This window comes from Doryrhamphus excisus, linkage group LG19 (genome assembly GCF_037039965.1).
Source record: "Doryrhamphus excisus strain RoL-2023G ecotype Guam linkage group LG19, RoL_Dexc_Guam_v1.1, whole genome shotgun sequence".
In the NCBI taxonomy this organism is placed as follows: domain Eukaryota; kingdom Metazoa; phylum Chordata; class Actinopteri; order Syngnathiformes; family Syngnathidae; genus Doryrhamphus; species Doryrhamphus excisus.
This window is the reverse complement of record NC_136375.1, coordinates 4,083,076-4,107,508: the sequence shown is the minus strand read 5'-3', so window position 1 is coordinate 4,107,508 and position 24,433 is coordinate 4,083,076. Positions and strand designations below refer to the sequence as shown.

At 41.9% G+C, this 24,433-nt stretch overlaps 1 protein-coding gene across 2 annotated transcripts in view; it reads right to left on the bottom strand.

The window, feature by feature from the left end:
• The window catches only part of tln1 (talin 1), a 75,029-nt gene that overhangs the window by 29,817 nt on the left and 20,779 nt on the right, over positions 1–24,433 (bottom strand). For both annotated transcript variants that reach the window (XM_058057245.2, XM_058057246.2), the window contains exons 3-28: positions 24,209–24,306; positions 22,103–22,232; positions 21,764–21,916; positions 21,189–21,331; positions 19,516–19,643; positions 17,901–17,961; positions 17,633–17,737; positions 17,405–17,560; positions 15,512–15,613; positions 14,371–14,447; positions 14,014–14,194; positions 13,695–13,808; positions 13,497–13,605; positions 11,954–12,162; positions 9,548–9,646; positions 8,952–9,119; positions 8,564–8,858; positions 7,720–7,886; positions 7,508–7,636; positions 7,250–7,363; positions 7,011–7,124; positions 4,980–5,114; positions 3,898–4,026; positions 2,648–2,750; positions 2,074–2,282; positions 1,877–1,996 (exon numbers count right to left, since the gene is read on the bottom strand). In XM_058057245.2, the coding sequence (XP_057913228.2) occupies positions 1,877–1,996; positions 2,074–2,282; positions 2,648–2,750; positions 3,898–4,026; positions 4,980–5,114; positions 7,011–7,124; positions 7,250–7,363; positions 7,508–7,636; positions 7,720–7,886; positions 8,564–8,858; positions 8,952–9,119; positions 9,548–9,646; positions 11,954–12,162; positions 13,497–13,605; positions 13,695–13,808; positions 14,014–14,194; positions 14,371–14,447; positions 15,512–15,613; positions 17,405–17,560; positions 17,633–17,737; positions 17,901–17,961; positions 19,516–19,643; positions 21,189–21,331; positions 21,764–21,916; positions 22,103–22,232; positions 24,209–24,306 (3,548 nt within the window). The remainder of the gene's footprint in view (positions 1–1,876; positions 1,997–2,073; positions 2,283–2,647; positions 2,751–3,897; positions 4,027–4,979; positions 5,115–7,010; positions 7,125–7,249; positions 7,364–7,507; positions 7,637–7,719; positions 7,887–8,563; positions 8,859–8,951; positions 9,120–9,547; positions 9,647–11,953; positions 12,163–13,496; positions 13,606–13,694; positions 13,809–14,013; positions 14,195–14,370; positions 14,448–15,511; positions 15,614–17,404; positions 17,561–17,632; positions 17,738–17,900; positions 17,962–19,515; positions 19,644–21,188; positions 21,332–21,763; positions 21,917–22,102; positions 22,233–24,208; positions 24,307–24,433) is intronic.

The window sequence follows — 24,433 nt, the reverse complement described above, 5'->3', positions numbered from 1 at the left end:
CAGAGGGAAGGAGGTTGTTCCCCAAAATCTCACAATACACGGCCCCAGTCATCCTCTCTTTAATGCAGTGCACTCGTCCTGTCCCATGTGCAGAAAAACACCCCCAAAGCATGATGCTACCACCCCCATGCTTCACAGTAGGGATGGTGTTCTTCGGATTGTACTCGTCATTCTTCTTCCTCCAAACACGCTTATTGGAATTATGACCAAAAAGTTCTATTTTGGTCTCATCTGACCATAAAACTTTCTCCCATGACTCCTCTGTATCATCCAAATGGTCATATGCAAACTTAAGACGGGCCTTGACATGTGCTGGTTTAAGCAGGGGAACCTTTCGTGCCATGCATGATTTCACATCATGACGTCTTAGTGTATTACCTACAGTAACCTTGGAAACGGTGGTCCCAGCTCTTTTCAGGTCATTGACCAAGTCCTGTCGTGTAGTTCTGGGCTGATTCCTCACCTTTCTTAGAATCATTGAGACCCCATGAGGTGATATCTTGCATGGGGCTCCACTCCGATTGAGATTGACCGTCATGTTTAGCTTCTTCCATTTTCTAATGATAGCTCCAACAGTGGACCTTTTTTCACCAAGCTGCTTGGTAATTGCTCCGTAGCCCTTTCCAGCCTTGTGGAGGTGTACAATTTTGTCTCTGGTGTCTTTGGACAGCTCTTTGGTCTTCGCCATGTTACAAGTTAAAGTCTTACTGATTGTATGGGGTGGACAGGTGTCTTTATGCAGCTAACGACCTCAAACAGGTGCATCTGATTCAGGATGATACATGGAGTGCAGGTGGACTTCTAATGGGCAGACTAACAGGTCTTTCAGGGTCAGAATTCTAGATGATACACAGGTGTTCAAATACTTATTTGCAGCTGTATCACACAAATAAATTGTTAAAAAATCATGCATTGTGATTTCTGGATTTTCTTTTTAGTTTATCTCTCTCACAGTGGACATGCACCTACGATGAAAATTTCAGACCCCTCCATGATTTCTAAGTGGGAGAAATAGCAAAATAGCAGGGTGTTCAAATACTTATTTTCTTCACTGTAGCATTGTACCCTGGTCACTAGGCGTCAGTAATGCCACTATAATGTTGCAATATGACACATAAGCACCAGAATGAAAGCTTTTTATTGCTGGTTTGAATGATCTCACAACAGGCTAAATAATCCATAACATGGGCTACAAGCTAAAACTCAACTCTGAACCACTGACATCACTTCCTGTCTGCCCCCCCCCACTCAGCTTCCGTAGCATCGGAAGTCTTAAGTTATGTCTTAAATGTCTTATTTTCTCTTATTATGTCTATGATAGGGCGGCACGGTGGTCTGGTGGTTAGCGTGCAGACCTCACAGCTAGGAGATCAGGGTTCAATTCCACCCTCGGCCATCTCTGTGTGGAGTTTACATGTTCTCCCCGTGCATGCGTGGGTTTTCTCCAGGTAATCCGGTTTCCTCCCACATTCCAAAAACATGCTAGGTTAATTAGCGACTCCAAATTGTCCATAGGTATGAATGTGAGTGTGAATGGTTGTTTGTCTATATGTGCCCTGTGATTGGCTGGCCACCAGTCCAGGGTGTACCCCGCCTCTCGCCCGAAGACAGCTGGGATAGGCTCCAGCACCCCCGCAACCCTCGTGAGGAAAAAGTGGTAGAAAATGAATGAATGTCTATGATATTTAGTAATAGGAGCGTAAAGGTGACTACAGGAGTGCTATTTGATCTCTAAACGGCTCTAAATGTTAAAACTAATTTTAGAAGGTCATAAACAGGTTTTCTAGGCTCTAACCAGCGAAAAGTCATATTTCTAAATAAGGAATATTACTGGATTATTGTGTTATAGTATCCAATGGAAAGGATAATAACTCACAGAATCTGCCAGGAGAGCTTTGCTGGCTTCACCCACAGTCCGAATAGCGTTGTCCACATCTCGCTGACCAGGTAGGCAGTTGACACATCTGTTCAAGGCCTGAGAGACTGCTTTGGCCACCTACACCAGTCAAGCAAGGATTTAGAATTAGAAACAAACCAGTGAGATGAAATAATGTGATCTGGTGTGTTTCTGACCTGGGCCAGCCTTTGCTGACTCTCTGCATCTCCTGGCTTAGCCACAGCCCTCTTTGTCTCCTCAATGAGGTTGGCCGACTTATCCATGACATCGCTGGCACAGTCCAACAAAGCCGTACGTGCCGCTGCATCGTCGGTGGTGGCAGCAACTCCTCGTGCGGACGAGGCCAAAGACTTCAGAGCTTGGGCTACATCTCTGGCTGCCATACCTTCACAGAAACAAAATAGCTGGACTATTTAAAAAATGGTAGTGGTTTGGGATACTGGATATGGGGTTGTCAAATATAACATTAAATATAACATCATGTTTACACTTGCATAAAACCGGCATGATCATCAAAATAAGATCCGTACTGCTTTTTCTGACGATAATGATATACATAGGTCTTTATTTCTCTGTGTTGCTTTTTTTTCTTTTTTTCCAAATTGTGTTTAATGAATCTAAAATATATGAAAGTCTAATGTTTATCAGTACATTACAGAAAATAATGAACTTTATCACAATATGCAAATTTTTTGAGAAGGACTAGCACATGTATACATACGTACATGTATGCGAGGAGGTTCTACCCACCTGTATAGTTCTCATTGCCCTGTGTGGCCTCACTTAGCAGCTGGGCGATGGCAGAGCTGACTGCTTTCGTGCTCGTACCGAGATCCTGGGAGCACTTTTCAAGCTGAACAGCAAGGAGACGACAACAAAGTTCAAGTCTTGTTGATACACTTTCTTAAGTAGTGTAAGTCTACGAGAGGATGAATATACAATGTTTGTTGTGTAAGCAAAAATAAAATAACTCGACGTTCTGGCTGGCTCTGAGAATCAAGAACTCAAACAAAGCTAACACCTGGAAGTTAATAACATTGTTGCTAAATAACCAACAACATCTCTTGGCCAAAGTCAGCTGGGATAGGCTCCAGCATACCCCCGCAACCCTAATGAGGATGGATGCATGGGTTGTTAAATAAGCTTTAAAAACACAACGTTTTGTCACATATTTCTTGTGACAAGTGTGGTTCTTGTGATGAGTTTTCAGGCCTCACAGCTAGGAGACCCGAGTTCAATTCCACCCTCAGCCATCTTTGTGTGAAGTTTACATGTTCTCCCTGTGCATGCGTGGGTTTTCTCCGGGTACTCCGGTTTCCTCCCACATTCCAAAAACATGCTAGGTTAATTGGCAACTCCAAATTGTACATAGGTATGAATGTGAGTGTGAATGGTTGTTTGTCTATATATGCCCTGTGATTGGCTGGCGAAGCCTCTCGCCTGAAGACAGCTGGGATAGGCTCCACCACCCCCTGCGACCCTTGTGAGGATAAGCGGTTGGAAATGAATGAATGGATTGGGGGAAATTATAATATTATGGGAATAATTCAAAATAATCTGGGAATAAAGAAGAAAATGTACAAGAAGAAAGTTGAAATAATTGTGACAAAAATAGCACAAATGGATGAAGCCAAGAAAGGCCATTTTCAAAATTTGCTGAAGATCTGGAAAACCTTGTGAAGATAAGCGGTAGAAAATGAATGAATGAATGAACAAACCAAAAACCTCATGGTCCAAACCAAAAACCTCAAAGTCCAAACCTTCCACCCACAAACACTGTCCGATGTCTAATTATGCAAAACAGCAAATTAGAAAATGACTGGGTAAGAATAATAATTCACAAAATGCATATTGGTGGAAGAGCTTTGACATGTATTCACCTTAACCATTAGAGAAAGCTCATAAATAGTTTTGTATTCATAAATAGCAATACAGTTCATTTAGAATAGCTGTGGCATTAACTTCTAATCATTGTTTAACGTGTTGTGTGAGTCTCTCACATTCTCTCCTGGAAGGGGTTTGAGTTTGCCTTCATCAGCTGAAGCTTTGGCATCCTTGATGTCCTTCTCCAGGCCCCGTACAATGGACAGTGCATTGTCTATCTCAAGCGGGCCGCATGCCTCCTGGGCCTGCAAACATCAAACAGCACACAAAGACTGGCTCACCGTATACAGCAAATATATCACATGGACTTTCAATTCATGTCAGCAATGTATTCAAACCTAACAATTAAAAGATTTTCTTTCAATAACTAAGAATACATACAATATGCTTTGCAGCTGTCATCAGGGGCCCATAAACTCAATTTCAGTCACTTTGACCATGATCATAAATTCACGTTTCAGTGCACTTTTATGGGGACCTATTATGCTCATTTTCAGCCTTTTGTATTGAGATATGGACTCCTATAGAGCAGCTACACATGATAACCCGCACAGAAAGCTTTCTAGATCTTCCAGATTCTGCACCTAGTCCAGCTGTATCTCCCCGGCTTTCCAAAACCGTCGGTTTTAATTTATTTCACCCACAGCCCGCCCCCGGGTACCTCCACTCTGCTGTGATTGGCTACACTCAACTTGTATAGCTAACAGCTTAGACAGCTTGTACCCCGGCACGGCCGTATAAGGAAGTAGAAGGTGAAACCTAATGTTCAGAGGCATCCCAAACAATGTGCAAACCTGTTGTAACAACATTTAAAGGTCCCCTTTAAGTATCAATAGAATTCAATAACCATAGAGGCATAATTATCAATGTTTCAATTCAATCTTGTTACGCAATAACCTCATTCAACTTGATGCAGTTACAAACCCAGTTCAAAACTACAATGCCACTTGGGCAGATATATCAAAAGAGTAACATAAAAGCCATGAAATAGGAAAAACTAACCTACAAAAGCTTGTCTTAACTCTATGTCTTAGAGAAACATGTTCGGCTGGAATATAAACTTGTATGATAGGATCGTATTAAAAATATGGCCATTAAATGGGTCATGCCGATGGACCTGCGATCTTCTAGGAAATAAAGACCGTGTACTCAGTGGATGCTGTAGGTAATGTGTGTAGTGTAGGTGTGTGTGTGGTACCTTCTGGGAGGCCGTGCGGAGCTCAGCCAAGGCGCTAGCCAGGTTCTTAGCACACTGGCTTAGCTGCATCGCTGATGCCTGGTCACTGATGGTAGGAACGGTGGCCTTGGAGGCCGTGACCATCTTTGCACCAGGCTGAAAAAAAGATACTATTGTTATTGAAATAAATATACAATACATACTATATGTAGTACTATAATATATATATATATATATATATATATATATATATATATATATATATATATATATTCATATATTCATATATATACACACACACACACATATATATATATTTATATATGGTATACACACACACATACATACATGCATATGTATGTATGTGTACATATGAAGAGCTTGCAACCAAAAGGCGCTAAATCCAATTTTCACTAAGTTGCATGTTTTTCATGAGTTTAATAGACTTCTGTCATGTGTATCCAAATCACATATTTTGGTCTTGAAATCATTTAAAAAAAATATGAAAAAAAGTGATATTAAATTCATGCTTTCAACCAAAAGGCGCTATTTCCATTTCAGATTTCAACCAAAAGGAGCTAAATCCCTTTCTTTATTCTTTATTCTGATTGGCCCAAATTTCCCATCTATTGATAATCTGACCAATCAGAGAGAAGAATACAATTGGCACTGCACATACAGAAAGCCAGTATCAGTGCGCATCCTGTTTTGTTTGTGTACATTAAGTACACGTATGATAGTTACAGTATGTTATGCAATTCAGGAGAACACAAATTGTGCTTTTACAGTATTCTGTAACATGGAAGTTTTTTTTACGCCATAAAAGGCATGTCTCCACCTTGACACCTCCAACTTTCATGAGAAACATTATTTTACTTGTACTAAAAAACATACAATGTAAAGAGTTTGTAATGAGATGATTTTTGTCACTGTCACCTTCATGGTACAGTCAAATATGAGCACTGCTTTTAATAACATTTGTATTATTGTCTGCAAATTGTTATTTTTCATGTGTCGCTCTACTGCAGCCTACGGGTTGAATGCACCTGCAATGTATGACATGTCTTGTACCATTGTCTTGTATAATTGGGTATGTTGAGTTGTGTTAAAGCTGATCATCATGGAATGTGGATGATGTTAATGTGTGCTATGATATCTTAACAAAATTTGATCAGTAACAGTGTACTAGTGGTAGGTTATAACATTTTGTTTCTGTAATGTATGAAGGTGAACGAGTGCATGTGTGTGTGTGTGTGGGTGGGGGGGTGTATTGTATGTTGAGAATTGCTTCTGTGTTGTAATTATTTTATTAGCATAGCACATTAAAGCACCTTACATTCTTTTACAACAATGCCATTGAAGAAGTTAAAGGTGACTTCAAATTTATTTCAGCCAAAAGGCGCTAAATCCGAAAAAAAAATTAATTAAAAAAAATAAATAAAATACATGGTGTGTGCAGGATTTTTATAGCATGCATTTTTATGACCTATACTGATAGCTCTTTCATTTGCAATATAGACTTGATGACCAAATAGATTGATATGTGCGTAATTAAAAATCATTGATTTTCTCGAAATCAGTCAAAATGGATTTAGCGCCTCTTGGTTGCAAGCTCTTCATATATACATATATATATGCCCATACACACACACAAAAGTCACACAAAAAAGTATGACTTATAGCTCAGAACATACCGCTACAACATATTTGAAGGTAGACCAGACAGCAGGTTAACATGTCGGCCTCACATTCAGTATTTTACAGATTGACAGTTTGAATCTCTATTGCAACATAATTGTGTGAAGTTAGCCGGTCATAGACATCATGAAATGAGCAAATGTATTGTGTTTGGACCTGATTGGTTCACTCGTGTTGTCCCTAATGTGGATCTCTTGCCCTCTACTCTAAACTTGTGGTAAATAAAATGGGTGTTTCATGTGATATCAACCTGATCTGTCGTTTTTTCCTGATAAAGTTAGTCCGCAAGCTCTTGAAATCGCCGTGTATGTTGGTATCAACCAGTCTTCCATCAACCGTCTTGAGCTGTGTTACCTGCAAGAAGTTCTGGCTTGCACTGATGAGGGCCAATTGAGCACTCGGGCTGTCAGGCTGAGACTGGCTGCCTCGGACTCCTTGAACCAGCTGAGGGATCTGCTCTGCAACCACCTGACAGACACACGCGCCATCATTTCACACGCTCACATCAACCACATCACATCAAGCTTTTGTATCCAACCTGTTAGCAAGCGGCTGTGCTGAGTATGACTAGAATGGTGTGGTGCAAGGTTTACCTTGCAGCTTTGGACCAGCTGCTGCTGGGCAGCCTGGTTCTTATTGGACGAGGCGGCGTGCTGGGCGGCAGCGATGGTCTGTGTCGCTGCTGCAGCTGCTTGTCTTGCTGCATTCTGATAGGAAACAGCAGCCATGACATTTGTTAACATTTGGGATTGTTTGAGATGTTTGGTGAGAGGTTGAGGTCGCTTATGGGATTGATAGGAGGAAAGGAGGGAATCGGGGAAACACTATTCCAATGACATCGTTAGCCTTGCCTCCAGCTTGTTGACCAGCCGTTTCTTGATGGCGTTCTGAGCGGCAGCATTGGTAGCCATGCGGAGACCTTCAGCAGCCTCTCGCAACCTCTGCTGCTGCTCTTCGCTGTCAGGGTTTGCTGCTGCACCCTGGCGTTACAAACACATGCAAATGTGTCAGTTGATATGACAAAAAAAATAAAATAAATGAAGACAATGAAAAACAGGAAGACCTTGGCGGCCTCCACCATTTTGGCAGTGGCATCAGCCAGAAGCTTGGCGGCTGATAGCAGCTTTCGGGAATTCTCCAGGTCTGATTCTCCTTCGGCATCCATCTTGATAGCATTGACCAGATCAGACGTGGCTTGGGCAAGGATACGAGCCTGGCGAACCATCTCACCTGTCAAGAACAACAACATGGAAGATAAAAGTCACATATAAACATTCCAGTGGTCAATCAAAATAATGGCCTATCATACCCTTGCAATTGAGTACAGCTGGACCAGTGTTCCACAAGCAGGACAAAAACTATGCTACATAGTAGCTCCTGGAGCTGGGATTGTACTAACCTCTGTACCCTCCCCATGGACACTAAGGAGTGTGTACTTCTTGTAATTGGAACACCCTTCTTGGAAAAGGGGACCACCACCCGGTGTCTGCCATTCCAGAAGTACTGTTCTTGACGATGTATTGATCGATTGACGTATCAAGCAGAACAGTCCCTCAACACCCAGAGCCCTGGCCCTTTTTTTATTCATTCATTTTCTCCCGCTTATCCTCACCAGGGTTGCACGGGGTGCTGGCGCTTATCCCAGCTGTCTATGGGCGGGAGGCGGGGTACACCCTGGACTGGTGGCCAGCCAATCACAGGGCACATATAGACAAACAACCATTCACACTCACATTCATACCTATGGACAATTTGGAGTCGCCAATTAACCTAGCATGTTTTTGGAATGTGGGAGGAAACCCAGAGAAAACCCACGCATGCACGGGGAAAACATGCAACACACCAAAGATAGATGGCAGTCCTGCAGTTGTGGGTAAATGTAAGGGTCCTATAGTTGTGCCACTCACCAGCATTTCCCATTGAGCTGAAGATGTTCTCTGTGACGTCCAAAATGCGATCGGTGGCTTCCCCGTGGCGCCCAATGGGATGGCCTCCGCTGGCATACTGTTTGATGTGTTGAAGCAGCTCATTTAGAGCCTGAGTGACGCCCGTGGCTGCCACGCCCACTTGCTTCAGGAGGCCCTCGTCATTGGTGGCCCCCTGGGAAGCATCCACGCAGCCTTCCACAGATTTGGCCACCAGCTTGCCTGCTTCTATCAGCTGTTCTTGACACACGGGTGAGCTGATGGTTGGCGCCACCACCTAGGAGACACAAGGATAAGATCTACCTAGACACGGCAAAGAAAACCCCTGCATGCTCTCTCCTCATGTTATATCACTGGGAGTCGCACTTACTCTGGTGCAGGCCACCAGCTGAGACGTGGATGAAGCACACTGAGTGGCTGCAGCGATGACTCTGTTCTGATGGACCGAGTCCTCCGTCTTCTGGGCCACATTCTTGGCTTTGAGCACAAGAGCTGCTGTGGCGTTGGCCACGGCTTTAGCCAGCTGCATCAGCATGTCCTGCAGGGCAGACAGGATGCTAACTACGAGCTATGTGTAAATTACACAGACTGTTTCGGAGGAAGACAGGAAACCCATGGAAACACTGCAGGAAGATGAAGAAAGCCTCCTGTGCGGGGTATCATGCGTAGATGCTATACCGGAGTCCATAACATGTGTGTAACATGTAACGTCACATCACGACGTGGAAATATGCGGATTGTAGTGCAATGCCGGTTATCTATGAATGAATCAGTAGTGGGTGTGGCTTAAATACTGGTGCGTTCTAGTGTGCATAAATCACAGTATATTGTAGTTGAATTGGGACATACAGTTCTTATTTTTGCATTCAACTTTGGAGTCAGTTGGAACCTCTGAACTGTGCTCATGAGTCAGTGAGAGAGCATAAGAATCGTAGAATGACTGATCGTTATGAAAGTAGCACTCACCTGGAACTGCGGGTCCGTGTCCGTCTCTCCAATGTGTGAAAGGAGTTCCCCACTGGCCTGGCCCACATTTCCTGCAGCTTGGAGCAGATTCTGACGAGGCTACAAGAAAAAGACAAAACCATGATATTGTATTTTGCAACCCAAATCATTTTAACTGTAAAATTTGGAGCTGGGGGCAGGGGATGGGAGGGTTAAGTCGTTTAGTTTAAATCTGGATATGTATGTATGCCACAAACAAAACAAAATCTGTCGTAATTTTACGAAAAACAAAGTCCAAAAAGTAAGAGGAAAAAGTTGTCATGTAACAAGAAAAGGATGCAAGTTTACGATTTTTTGTAATTTTTGGAAAGTTAGATTGGGGGAGGTCGAGTGGTTAGTGCGCAGGCTTCACAGCTAGGAGACCAGAGTTCAATCCCACCCTCGGCCATCTCTGTGTGGAGTTCACACATGCGTGGGTTTTCTCCGGTTACTCCGGTTTCCTCCCACATTCCAAAAACATGCTAGGTTAATTGGTGACTCCAAATTGTCCATAGGTATGAATGTGAGTGTGAATGGTTGTTTGTCTATATGTGCCCTGTGATTGGCTGGCCACCAGTCCAGGGTGTACCCTGCCTCTCCCCCAAAGGCTCCATCACCCCCGCGACCTTTGTGAGGATAAGCGGTTGAAAATGAATGAATGAATGAATGGATTGGGGGAAATTATAATATTATGGGAATAATTCAAAATAATTTGGGAATAAAGAAGAAAATGTACAAGAAGAAAGTTGAAATAATTGTGACAAAAATAGCACAAATGGGGAAAAAAAGAGATGCAATTTTAAGAGAAAGAAGCCAAGAAAGGCCATTTTCAAAATTTGAAGACCTGGATTAAAGCATGTATGCCACAAATATGAGAAGACGAAAAAAGTTGAAATAGTTGTGAGGGGGAAAAAAAGACACAAATGGAAGAAAATAGCTGCAATTTTAAGAGAATGGAATCAAACTACTAAGAGGAAAAAAAGTCAAAATGTTATGAAAAAATATATTATTCTAAGTTATGTATATTATATTATTATTATATTATTCAAAGTCATAACACAAAAAACAATACAAACAGAGATGTAATTTTGGATATGTAAAAGTTGAAATATATGGAAAAAACAGGAAAAATAGAGATGCCAATTTAAGAGAAAACGATTAACTATTACAGTTTTCCATTCCATTCTCTTCCGCTTATCTGGGTCCGGGTCGCGGGGGCAGCAGGCTCAGTAGGGAAGCCCAGACTTCCCGGTCCCCGGCCACCTCCTCCAGCTCCACCAGGCCAGCTGTGAGACATAATCCCCCCCAGCATCTCCTTGGTCTACCCCAGGGCCTTCTCCCGGCTGGGCATGCCATGAACACCTCATCAGGGAGGAGTCCGGGAGGCATCCGGACTAGATGCCTGAGCCACCTCAACTGGCTCCTCTGGATGTGAAGGAGAAGCGGCTCTAATCTGAGCCCCTCCCGGATGGCTGAGCTCCTCACCCTATATATTAGGGTGAGTCCAGCTACCCTACGGAGGAAACTCATTTCAGCCGCTTTCATCCGCCATCTCGTTCTTTCAGTCATGACCCAAAGCTCAACCCATCGGTGAGGGTGGGAACATAGATGGACCAAATTGAGAGCTTTGCCTTCCGGCTCAGCTCTCTTTTCACCACAACGGTCTGGTTCAGCGACTGCATTACTGCAGACGCTGCACCGAACTCACGCTCCAACCTTCCCTCACTCGTGAACAAGACCCCGAGGTACTTGAACTCCTCCACCTGAAGCAGGACCCCATTCCCAACACGAAGGGAGCACTCCACCTTTTTCCAACTGAGAACCATGGCCTCTGATTTGGAGGTGCTGAGTCTCATCCCAGAAGCTTCACACTCCCAGTATAGGCTGAAGGTTACAACCTGAGGAGGCCATTAGGACCACATCGTCTGCAAATAGCACAGATGAGACCCTCAGGCCCCCGAACCGGACTCCCTTGACGCCTTAGCTCAAAATTCTGTCCATGAAAATGGTGAAAAGAATCTGTGACAAAGGGCAGCCAACATTCACTGGAAACAGGAAGTGAGAACTAGGCTGCTGCTCTGGTTGTGCAAGGACCGAATGGCACGTCACAATAAAATCGCAATATTATGACAACAAATAACGTGATAATTGTGCAAAAACTTGGAGAGGGTGTGCGAAGCCTTTCAAATTTGGTGAAGATCTGGATAAACGTATGCATGCCACTTAGAAACTGCTGCCAGGTTAAAATCAGGAACATCAGCAATGCCAGACGTAAATTCCAGTTGTGCCACATGACCATTACAAAGATGTGTGCTGAATTAAAACTAGTGTACGATACTGGAGGCTGTAGAGCTTGGTAGGGAAACCGTGGCTCTGTATGGGGTATACCTCTGTGTTTTCAGGCTGGGCAGTCTTCAGCATGTCCGAGACAGCGCAGGCCAGGTTCTTGGCAGCACCGAGCAGCTGCTGTCCGTTTCCTCCTTCATCCTCCATGAGCGCCGCCAGCAATTTGACACCCTTTGACATCTCGGTCAGGTTGGAGGAGATGGTGGTAACGGCGCAGCCCACGGCTGTGTAGTCTGTCTCTGCCGGGTCACCTGAGGACAGACATGCATGGAGTCTATTAGAACTCCCAAAGCCTGACAATCATTCCTTCAGGGAGAGCACAGAATCCTCGGGCCGCGGGGTCACAAAACTTGGACTGTTCACCTAAGGTCTGGTTCATTCATATTGCATATCCAATTTTCTGCTGAATGACATGCTCCTAATCTCCTGACTTTACGGTCTCAGGTATGAACTGAATGAAATAAAACCAAAAGGACCAAAAAACAAAAGGGCCACTAAAAAAAAAACATTGCTTTGCCTTTTACGTTTCTTCTTATATAATCTTCAGAAATGTCTTTTTCATAATATTATGTATGTATGTATGTATGACTGTATGTATGTATGTATGTATGTATGGATGGATGGATGGATGGATGGATGGATACATAGATAAATACATCGATAGAAAGATACATAGATAGATATAGTAAAGTAAAAAAGTAAAGTAAAGTAAAGTAAAATAATGATGATATGATATAATGATATAATCCCATGATATAATTTTTCCCCAAACTTAATTTCCCCTTTATTTCTGATCGTTTTCCATAACATTATGACTTTTTAAAAATAATGTATTTTTCTTCAATATTTCAACTCCATGCTACTAAAATTACATTATTCTTGCTCATAATATTACAACTTTGTTCTTGTAAAATTGCATTTATTTTTCCTTGTTAGAATTTTACAATTTTTCCACTTAACTTACTGGTAAAATTACAGCTGATGTTTTTACCTGTTTTATTTTCCTACTATTTCAACTTTCAAATTATGACTTTATTTCCACAATATTTTGACTTTATTCTTGTAACATTATAACTTTTCCCGCCAGCTTATTTTCCAAAATTACAACTTTATTTGTTGTTTTGTTTCTCATGATATTACAAACCTTTATCCCTAATATTTCTACTTTTTTTCATATTATTCTGATGTTATTTTGTAAACATTCTGTTAGTATGTTTCCATTTTTGCTGTTTTTCTTTTTAGTTTTCTTGTTTAATTCAACATGCTTCTCATAATTGGGACTTTATTCCCATAATACTTTGACTTCATTCACAACACCAATCTAAGGCCTTGTCCACACGTAGCAGGGTATTTATTTTTAAAATTGCATATTTTCTCCTCTCTGTTTATGAAAAAAATAGTGTCCACTCAACCATATATTAAAAGAAAACGCATATAAAAATACGTATAAATGCATCAGCAACCACAGACATTAGCATGCCAAACCGAGACGCAGCAGTAGTTCTACCATTCTAGCCAGATTCTAATCAGAATCATCCACAATAGCATACAATAAATACATACACCACGTAAGAACCATCTTTACCTGCAGTAAGGTTAACCATGGAGGCAGTGCCTGCCGTAATGGCATCCACCTGAGAATGGATCTCATGTTTGGACTCGTCCATCTTGTTCTTCCGCCAGGCTTGGGATGCCTTCAAGAATTAAAGCACATTGTAAATTCACAATTTCATGAGGTCAAAGTGTTATCACTGAGGTAGAGATGAGAAGAGTGACATCTTACGGCGTCGGTTCCCAGAGGGGGGAGGGTATCAAAGTCATCAAGAGAGGCCTGAGCAGCCTGGACAGCCTGCATACTGGAGTTGATGGTTCCAGTCAGGGCTTGCTGAGCTGAAGTCTACACGTACATAAGTCATATGTATTACTATACGTCACATCAATACACACAGTACATACATACAGTACATAATGTAGTTTTATTAGAACTCCATTAACAGATTCTTTGTGCCGTTGAGTCACCAATGTCCACATTCCCACTTGGGGATGATAAGACGATGTATCTAGACACTGGATGTAAAGAAACACTAGATTCCCAGCCTTACCAGCGGAGGCATGTGTCCACGGTGCATCTGTCCACTGGTGATGTGTTGCTTGGCCTGGGGCATGGAACCCATCTGGAAACTCTCTGGACCGCCGGCTCCTGAGCGCATGATGGCTGGCAATGCCACTGAACCCGTCTCCACTTTACCCACTTTGTTGAACTGTTGCTGCAACACTGTTGACCTGAAGAAGACACATTACTGATGCTGCTCATTTGTTGAAAAACAGATTCCATGTGTAAGTATAAAACAGTACAAACTGTATAGACTTGCGTATTTGTGACTGCTTCAAAAAGGACGCGTGACAAAACACTATCACTGTTGGATGCTGACTGTTTCTACATGTGGAAACACACTCACTTTTTAGGCGATACAGAGTCTTCCAACATGGTGGACTCTTCGTCTCCCTCCAGGCCAAAGTGGTCTTTGCTTTTTTTCTGTCAGTAGTAAAAATATGCTCAATGGGTGACATGTCAGGTGAATATGCTGGTCATGCAAGTACAGTCGGCCCTCAAGATATATTGGTTTTGGTCCCAACATTTCTGTATCATGGTTTTTCAAAAAATACACTCTTGGTTGACTATGGCTTATGGTTATTAGTCAAAAAATATTCAAAGACAAGTAATATGTAGCATTTTGATCATTAGACTTTAGTAATGTTATGAGGCATGACGTTACATTACGTTCCCTGTCACAATGCATGGAGACTCGCTACTGAGTCAGCAGAGCCAAGCTGAGATGAACATTGCCACGGCCCGAGATGAACATTGCCACGGCCCGAGATGGACATTGCCACGGCCCGAGATGGACATTGCCACGGCCCGAGATGGACATTGCCACGGCCCGAGATGGACATTGCCACGGCTCGAGATGGACATTGCCACGGCTCGAGATGGACATTGCCACGGCCAGAGATTGAGTGGGGGGAAAAAAGGCATCTCCTCTCATTCTGTAACTGCACATTTTGGGCCCTGGTGAGCACTGTAGCTGTAGTCTACATGCCTCACCAACACAAACGGCTGGGGCACCTTCTGAGGCACGAGGACGGGCAGCAGAAGCGGGCCACATGCATGGCCGTAGCTCTCCGCTTCCTTGCCACTGTTAAGGCAGACTGTCCCTCACTTGAACATTACGAGACATGCAAGTACATGCACATACGCACACCCACACAGTGAAAAATGAATTGCAAAACTGAAAACCCTGTCCCATGAGTGCGGACCAAATGATTTGGTATTGTACCACATACCAATGCATCCTACATAGTACAGTATTCATAGTTTCTAAAAGGGTGTCCATCACCAAGCATCTTCCTGTTGATGCTTATACATGTTCAATGATATACACAATGATGTACAATGTTGCCCCAGCCAGCAGTCCTCTCACACACCCGGGTGCTGCACATGTGGTGAATGGATAGTGGACTATAAATGCAATGTGTCGTAGTTGGGGAAACACAAAAATGTCATTCTTGCAAGTGAATTGACAAAAAAGAATCAGTTACCTTCTTGAGAATGATGTCAATGTAGCCGGCGATGAGTTGGGCTATCTGCTCTCCCTCAGTGGTCTGCACAGAGTAGTAACCATCCTGGTAGTCCCCAAAGTCCTGAAAGTACATCAAATAAAGTACTTTTTTTAGCCTCCACGTTACAAGTTAATATGATCAACCTCTTTCTATAAAATCTATACTGTATATACACCATGAATTATATAAATATTAAACACTGTATATACACCACACCGACAAGATTTAGTGAAAAAAAAATGATTTGTGAGGACGTTCCCACGTCATAAAATGATAATATTGTGGTGCACCAGACCAGGCAGATCTGTATTTGACAGGAGCCGATCATCAGCTATAATAAACTCACAACAAGCTTGGTGAGTACATCAGAAGGAACCAGAAGACCTAGAGCCCAGAGGGAGGTTGACGTCATTGCAGCACCTCAATGAATGCATTGCTCAGATGCAAAGGATAATGGAAAACTTGGAGGTTTTAATTCAAGTCATATTAGGAGATATTTGCATATACACCTTTAGTGTATTAAGTTGCTATGTGATGAATTTAGTGCTGTTAGTAACTTGTTTTTTCAAAGATGATAGAGTGAGTCAGACTGTTATGTTGTTATACTGGTATTTATACAGTATACATTCCAAAGACATGGTGGCATGTTGGACAAAGACAAAGGCATGTTGGGTTAATTGGCGACTCCAAATTGTTCATAGGTAATGTGAGTGGGAATGAATGAATGTGTGCCCCGCCTTCTATAGTGGAGTTTAGGACGCAAAGCACAGCCATTAAACAATTCAATTTTTTTTCCTCCATAACTAAGAGGAATGCTTTTTCAAGCTGACACTCCAGGTAGTTGTCTTTGTGCAAGACCGTACATGTTGAGTCATTAAATTGCGTCAGGGATGGCGCCTCAACAGCAAGTCAAAGAAGGTTAACTGGAATGAAAGCGTGACAAAGCTGAGAAAGAAAAACCAGACAAGAACTCAAACGCATGAAGTCATCTTGTCATTAGCCACGTATACATGGACCCAAATATTCCAATTGCATTTGGTTTATTTGCTCAAACGGAAAGAATGTAACCTTTGTATACACCTCATTCTGAAAGAAAAGTGCCAATCCGAATGACCATATAATGGGATTCCCAGGGGTGGAATATTCCTTTCCCCAATCCGATTGAGGTATCTTGTACCCGCTCAAACGGAAAGTTGTCAGGGTGAGTTCTTCTTCGTGGTGTTTTTCTTCTTCTGTTGTTTATTGGCTTTCGGTGTGCATTGCCGCCATCTGTGGAACAGAATCTAAACCCTTCTATACTTTATTCATAAAAAGAAAATATATATCTATATAAAACATTTCCCCAGTTTAATTATAAAATATTAGCAAGATTGAATTTGATATTTTCCTGTTTAAAATTATCCCGGTTCTTTCAGCACAGGCTCAGATATGACGTAACACGCAGCTCCAGACGTTCTTCGCTTTTAAAAATGGAGGCGAGCGATCGGTACTGGACTGCTGCGGAATGTTTGTTTTTGATCCAAACTAAATTTCAAGACTGGACCAACAAAAAACTGGCAATATGGAGTTATTCCAACAAGTGAAAGAAAAACTCGAGGAAGTCGGTATCACGTGATGTTGATGTTTACGCTTTACTGGGCATGCCCCATTGACTATTTTGTTTGATTATAGCGGCGTATGTAGACAAGAGATTGGAATATTCCTTTTCATGTATACACTGTTTTCGGAAAGGTAATTCGGAGAGAGGAAAACTCCTCATGTAAACGTGGCTAATGATGACACAATCTTGTGGGTGGGAGTGGGTGGAATGCATGGAGACATGAAGTTCCCATCAAGGGCGGTAAGTGTGTGTTTTGCTCAAAAGGACCTCACCAGGGTGAAACTCTTGGGAGAAGCAGCCCAACGTTTAATGTTGGTCAGGTTCCATTCCTGGATCACCTCCTTTGTTTTCTCATCCACCCTCATCACGCTTTCTTTGGTGATGCCCAGGAGACGCGGAACCAATTTGTTCTTGCCCTTCATCTTCTCCTACAAGAGGTTTCATGTCGGTGACACAGTCAGCCCAGGTATACAGTAGCATGCAGCGGACGGCGTTCGTACCTTGACCAGAAAAAACGACACGCCGTAGGTTTTTAGAGACCTGGCCAGCTTGACGTAGCTGACTTTGGCTTCGATCTCCGTCATATTCTGGCAGTTTTTGTGCGCCTGTGTAGTGTAAAATACAAACCATCATCTCAATGCTGCATTGGCTACAACACAACTACACACTCAGGAGGACATGTTGCTTGGCAATAACACAGTCAGGCAAAGCAGATACAGGATATGTGGAACTGTACAGGTGATGTATGTGATAGAGAAACAATTCTACCTGGAAGATCTTTTTCTCTCCTTTGTGTTTGATGTACTCTTTGGGGAGGAACTCTTTTAAACTAGAATAAGAAAAGGTTAACAGGAATTACAGTCAAGTCAGTCATTCATACGGTTCATTCATTTATTTTCTTTTACTAACTTGTTCACCCAAATTTAGCAGCTTACCCCCACCATTATGTTCGATCTTACAGTATATTACACCATTACATCAGATCTTAAATTATGCCATTACTTTAGATCAGGGGTGGGCAAACTTTTTGACTCATGGGACACACTGGGTTAATAAAATTTGGCGGCGCGGGTGTCTATACACAGGCGGTCATCAAACAGAACGACATACTTGCTCACAGTGCAACAAAATGAAAACACAACATATCCACAGCAACTTAACATATGCCATGAATCAACGAGTACTACTAGGTGGGTGATTCACAACAACTAAACATACTAAACATTTACATATAACTTTAGACAGTTATTTCCAAATGGCCACAAGACATGCTGAGTAGTCCAGCTGCAACTGCAATATGAACAATAAAACACTGGCGATCTCCGACGACCTCCTCAACAAATTTTGCAATCAAGAAAAAATGCAACAAACATTGCAAAATGTTGGGAGAGTACCACAAGCTACCCTGCATGCCTTGCGGCGGGATATATGGGTGTTGTGCATAGATATTTATTTGTATGCCGACAGTGGCTATGTTACTTTGTGTGGCGTGTGTGTTTATGTGCTGTGTTGCTTTGTGGATCGTTTTTGTGTACAACAGATTGCAATAGGAATGCCGGATGGGCCGGATGAAGACGCTGGGGGGGCCTGATATGGCCCACGGGCCGTAGTTTGCACCACCGCTGCTTTAGATCTTAAATGATACCATCATACATTGAAATACATATTTTAGGCTACGTTCACATTGCAGGGTATGATGCACGATTCAGATTTTTTTGTTTAAATCCAATTTTTTTATGTGGTCGTTCACCTTACCACACAAATGCAACATGTTAATATGAACGCAAAGGGTCTTAAAAGTGATGTGCACATGCAAAAGCACAAGATCGCTCACATTTCCCTGTGCTTACAAAAGTAAACATTGCTGCAGTGTGAGTGTGATACCACTACTTTCATTTCTGAACCCATACTGGGTAAAAATTTAGGTTGGTATTCCTGGTGCAAATTCACCTAATGTGTCATTGATTGATGTATTTTCTACCCTTAATATGGGAGGAACTGACTATTAATGACAATTTCTGCACCTTTTAAAGTCTCGGTAAGCACGGCAATACACACCTCTCCATGACATGTGGGTCTGACCGTTCATGCGGTCATTGCATCGCATACATATCAGATTTATATCCACATACCAATGAGGCCTGAGTCACATTTGAAAAATGATGAAGAAATTAAGAAATCAGATACAGGTTGCATATGAGCAAAGAAATCAGAATTGACCTACAGTGTGAACATAGCCTTAGTTTTTATTGAAATGTTTACACTGAAATGTACAAAATTAATATGAGGTTGATTTTTATGATTCATGAATTACTCGAGCAATTTCACAGATAAAGCCATGACAAAAATATAATAGTTCAAAAATAGTGAAGGCAACACTCACTCTAAGAATCCAGATTTGTGTTTGGATTCGTTGTGATCGCCAAACTGGATCTGACACTGATAACCTGCAAACTCGCAGGCCTTGTCGAATGACACAGGATGAGAGCCGTTGAGAATGTCGTCACGGGCCTGAACAAATACACATACAAAATACGTTACTACTACAGGCAACGTTAAGAACTGCACACAGACTCAGGGGCACACAAGGGTACACCCTGGACTGGTGGCCAGCCAATCACAGGGCACATATAGACAAACAACCATTCACACTCACATTCATACCTATGGACAATTTGGAGACACCAATTGACCTAGCATGTTTTTGGAATGTGGGAGGAAACCGGAGTACCCGGAGAAAACCCACGCATGCACGGGGAGAACATGCAAACTCCACACAGAGATGGCCGAGGGTGGAATTGAACTCAGGTCTCCTAGCTCTTGTAAATTTTTGTATAGTAACTTTATCCCCATAATATTGCAACTTAATTCCACAAACTAATTTTCCCAAAATTGCAAATATACTTTGTTTGGTTGGTTCAAAATATTACATCCTTTAAAACAGTTTTTGTCTTTTTTCATTGATATTTCAACCTTACTACTAAAGTGATTTTTTTGTTTATTCTCATAAAATTGCAACTTTTTCCTGGGAGATTATGACTTTTTTTGTAACATTTTGACTTTATACTTGTGAAATTACTGCATTTATTATTATTTTTTTTTTTTCTTGTTATATTATATTTTTAGAATGTGCCAGGGGCCACCTACCACCCCTGGTATGATTGCGATGCCAATTCATTTGTGGCAACAACCATTCACACTCACATTCATACCTATGGACAATTTGGAGTCGCCAATTAACCTAGCATGGTGGGAATGTGGGAGGAAACCGGAGTACCCGGAGAAAACTCCACGCAGAGATGGCCGATTGTGGGATTGAATTTGGGTCTCCTAGCTGTGAGGTCTGTGCGCTAACCACTCGACCCTTGGTCCCCTTTTCAAATATATATTACTGACAAATTTAAGTACCGTATTTTCCGGACTACAAGTCACACTTTTTTTCATAGGTTGGCTGTTCCTGCGACTTATACTCCAGAGCGACTTGATAAATGAAAAAAACTTCATGTTACATAAACACTGGACACCTTTTCTGTTCATGTTTATTTTTAGTGTAGCTGAATAACCATTGTGTTAGCATATCTTACACCTATTCAGCCTGTTCTCTATTCTTTTATTGTTAAAACTTGCCTTCTAAGATGACATAATGTCTGTTTTGGTCAAGTAGTTTGTAAAATAAATTACCTGCAAAAAATGCGACATACTCCAGTGCAATTTATGTATGTTTTTTTTCTACCTAATTATGCATTTTTGGCCTTGTGCGACTTATACTCCGGAGCAATTTATAGCCCAGAAAATATGGTATATTTTTTGCCGACATGAAGCATTTTCAAGCATAAAATGGCTAAATGAAGTAAAATACAAAATAAGGTATTCAGAAGATGCATTCTAAGACTTGCTACTGTAATATATTTAGTATATTTAGTATAGTATATATTTCATATTAAGCACTCTAATGTTAAAAAGCGTATTGAGAATGTTGGAAACTGAAAAAATTCAAAAAAATTTTAAAAGGCCATTCAACTCCGGTGATTGAGGCAAAAAAAAGAAAGACTGTACCTGCACGTAGAGCAAATTGAGCTGTACAGGGTCTCTGGAATCCACATTTTGGTCTGAGTAGAAGAACTTCCTTCTCAGCAGCAACATCTCTGTCTCCTCTACACCTTGTTCTCGTAAAGTCCGCCCGTGGTCCAACCAGTTCACTGGGGAGGACAACATCCATGTAGGTCATTTCCAGTGACAGGAAAGAATGGTAATGGTAATGGTTTAATTTCATTTGAACATGCATCAGATTACAATTGAGTGCATCACATAATCAGTTCACAGTTCCACATGTCCAAAAGGAGTAGGAAGAAGCAAAGCTTATTAAATCCTACCCCTCCATCTGGTACTTTTACAATCAGTAACTGTTACATTTGTTCACTTCCTGCTTTCCTAATATAATTTTAGTTGTTTTTTTACTTTATTTTATTATTTTTTTCCATTTTTTGTCACGTACCAAAGTACAAGGTTATATGACCATTCAATGACATAATGGGTACCATAGTAACTGTCAATATAGTGATACGTATATCAAGAAAGACTTGCATGTATTCATTAGCAATGAAGTGTAGCAAAAAACAGAAATGTCATACATTCGTCATCTGTATGGAGCTTCTGCTTTAACTTCTCCATCTTTTTGTCATCTCTGAGCAGCGTCTTGTCTCTTTTCAGGGTTCCTGTGGCTTCCTCCTTCTTCTCCTCACCAATGTCTCGCACCAGTGAGTACTCGTCGTAGTTTGTGATGCCTAACAAACAACACATTCAAGTGAGTGGATTTGATTTGCACATGAGGAAGTACTACTTTTGGGGTCTTCGAAGACCAGAGTGCCTCGGTTTTTGACTTCTGTGTGGTGTGCAAAACAATATCATCATGCTGACGTTAATCACGAGAACACATCTAATGAAGAATATTGAAATCTGCGTGAGCTGACCTATTCTGGCACAGATGGTCATGAGCATGTCGCTGACAATCTTGGAGTCATCCACCATGACAGTCTTCACTGTACCGTCCAGCATGCGGATCTTCAGAGGCCTTTGCTTCTTCTTGTACTCCAGAGTGTCCTTGGAGGTGGAATGATATTCAAGTGGATGTCAAAACGTGTAGGATCGACCTTTCAAACTCAATTATTTGTCACATTCGAAAAAAACAACAGAACAATTTTAAACTAGAATATATGTGTTTAATTAAATTATCCTTAAAGAGACAGTGCTTGTATCAGAGTACCAACATCAGAGATTTTAGATGCAAGCTGATATGACCCAATACTGTTTTTTTGCTGATATCGTTCAGCTATCAAATATCTTTATCGGATCAGTACAACCTTAGTTTCTATTTCTCATTAAATGTTGCAGCTGAGCGTAAAACCCGTCATGCATGAGTTTCCCATGGCGGCACAGGACAGGGGAAGTTTTAAAATGCACATTTGAAGCAGCATCACAGGAAACTCCCATGTGACGACAAGTCTTTCGCTACAACAGAAAAGATGACCGGCCCATGTCGGTGGTGAGTAAATTCGGGTTTAAACGCTTAATTTCGGCACCTCAAAGGATGCTTTATTATGCCTAGACGACACTACATTGTTGATAAAACAATGATAAAAACAATCGTGCAACGGCAGCACGATAAACATGCAGACCCCCTTAAAAAGGGGACACCACAACATGGACAAGTCTACCCCCGCCTCCCCGTCTAGCTCCTGGTCGGACACCGGGGAAAAACCAAGCATATCAGGTCAGAACAAGTGGATCTTCCTCTGCTTTCCAAATTGTCCAGGAGCTATTTGTCCATCCCTGCAACAAGTGAAAGTGGGAGGAAAGTTGTTTTTGAAAAGTTGTTGCTGTTTTAAGATGGCAAAAAGAATGATCAAGAAGTGGTGCATAGTAAAAAAGACAAACAGCACCTTAGTTGAATTTACTGCCAAGTGCCTAGAAGGAATAAAGCCAAATCCTTTTGGTAGGATCATACTGAATTCCATTTTTTCCCTTTTTGCTTATTTGCATCATGTTGAATTGCATCATATCGCAAGAAATTGCACTATATCATATCAGATTTGCATTGATGCATCACATCGTGAAGAGGGTGAACCGTAATCGCATCGTATTGCCAGAAAATTCCATGTATCGTTAAAGTATGGTATCGCTGGCAGTGCTTCGAGATGGGTATCAAATCGTCCTCAGTGCTGAGATTCACAACCCTAGTATGAATGTGAGTGTGATTGGTTGTTTGTCTATATGTGCCCTGTGAACAGCACTTTAGTTGAATTTACTGCCAAGTGCCTAGAAGGAATAAAGCCAAATCCTTTTTGTAGGACCATACTGAATTCCATGTTTTCCCTTTGCTCATGTTGAATTGCATCATATTGCAAGAAATTGCACTATATCATATCGGATTGCATTGATTTGAACTAAATGATTATGGTATCGCTTCGTATCGTGAAGAGGGTGAATCGTATCGCATCATATCACCAGAAAATTCCATGTATCGTTAAAGTATGGTATCGCTGGCAGTGCATCGAGATGTGTATGGAAGTTTCCTCAGTGCTGAGATTCACACCCCTATTTAAGACGTCATGAAGATCCAAGAAAGGCCGGTCCGCTCCCACATTAGTGGATGTTGCCATCATGTACCTGACCCCCAGTGCTCATGCACTTGTGGACACCACTGGTGCAACTGGGAGGTTCCACTTCCCCAGTGCCTTCAACTTGATGCAGCCAATGCAGTTCGTGCTTGCTTGAGAAGATGAGGAGCTTCCAGGTAAATCCTTTACTAGTCTCCTGGGTCACGGACAACCTGACCTGCAGACCCCGGTTTCCGTCCTCCTAGAGAAAGCATCCCAGGGGGCCCCACAGGGAACCATCCCATCCCCTTTACTGTTTACCCTATACCTCAGAGTTGAACTGGACAATTCGGATTTATTCAAACCAATCGTCCTTGGTTTTTCCAGAGGGCTTTTCTCTGCCAACAGTCAAGTATTGGGAGTATCTGTGGAACATTTAAGCATGAAGGCAGTGTTACCCTTTTAATAGGAGTGACTCACCCCATTCCTCAACATGTAGTAGTCCAGGGCTTTTCCCGCTTCCAGCCAAATGCCTTTCTTGGGGTCTTCATCGGAGAGAAACAGCCCATAGTCATTGGCTGAAAAATACAACCAAAATACTGAGTCGTTGTACTATGATGTAACTGTTTGCATGTTAAAAAATAATTAAACCATTACCAATTAAACCATGGTTACTGTGGATGATATATTGGTTACACACCAAAT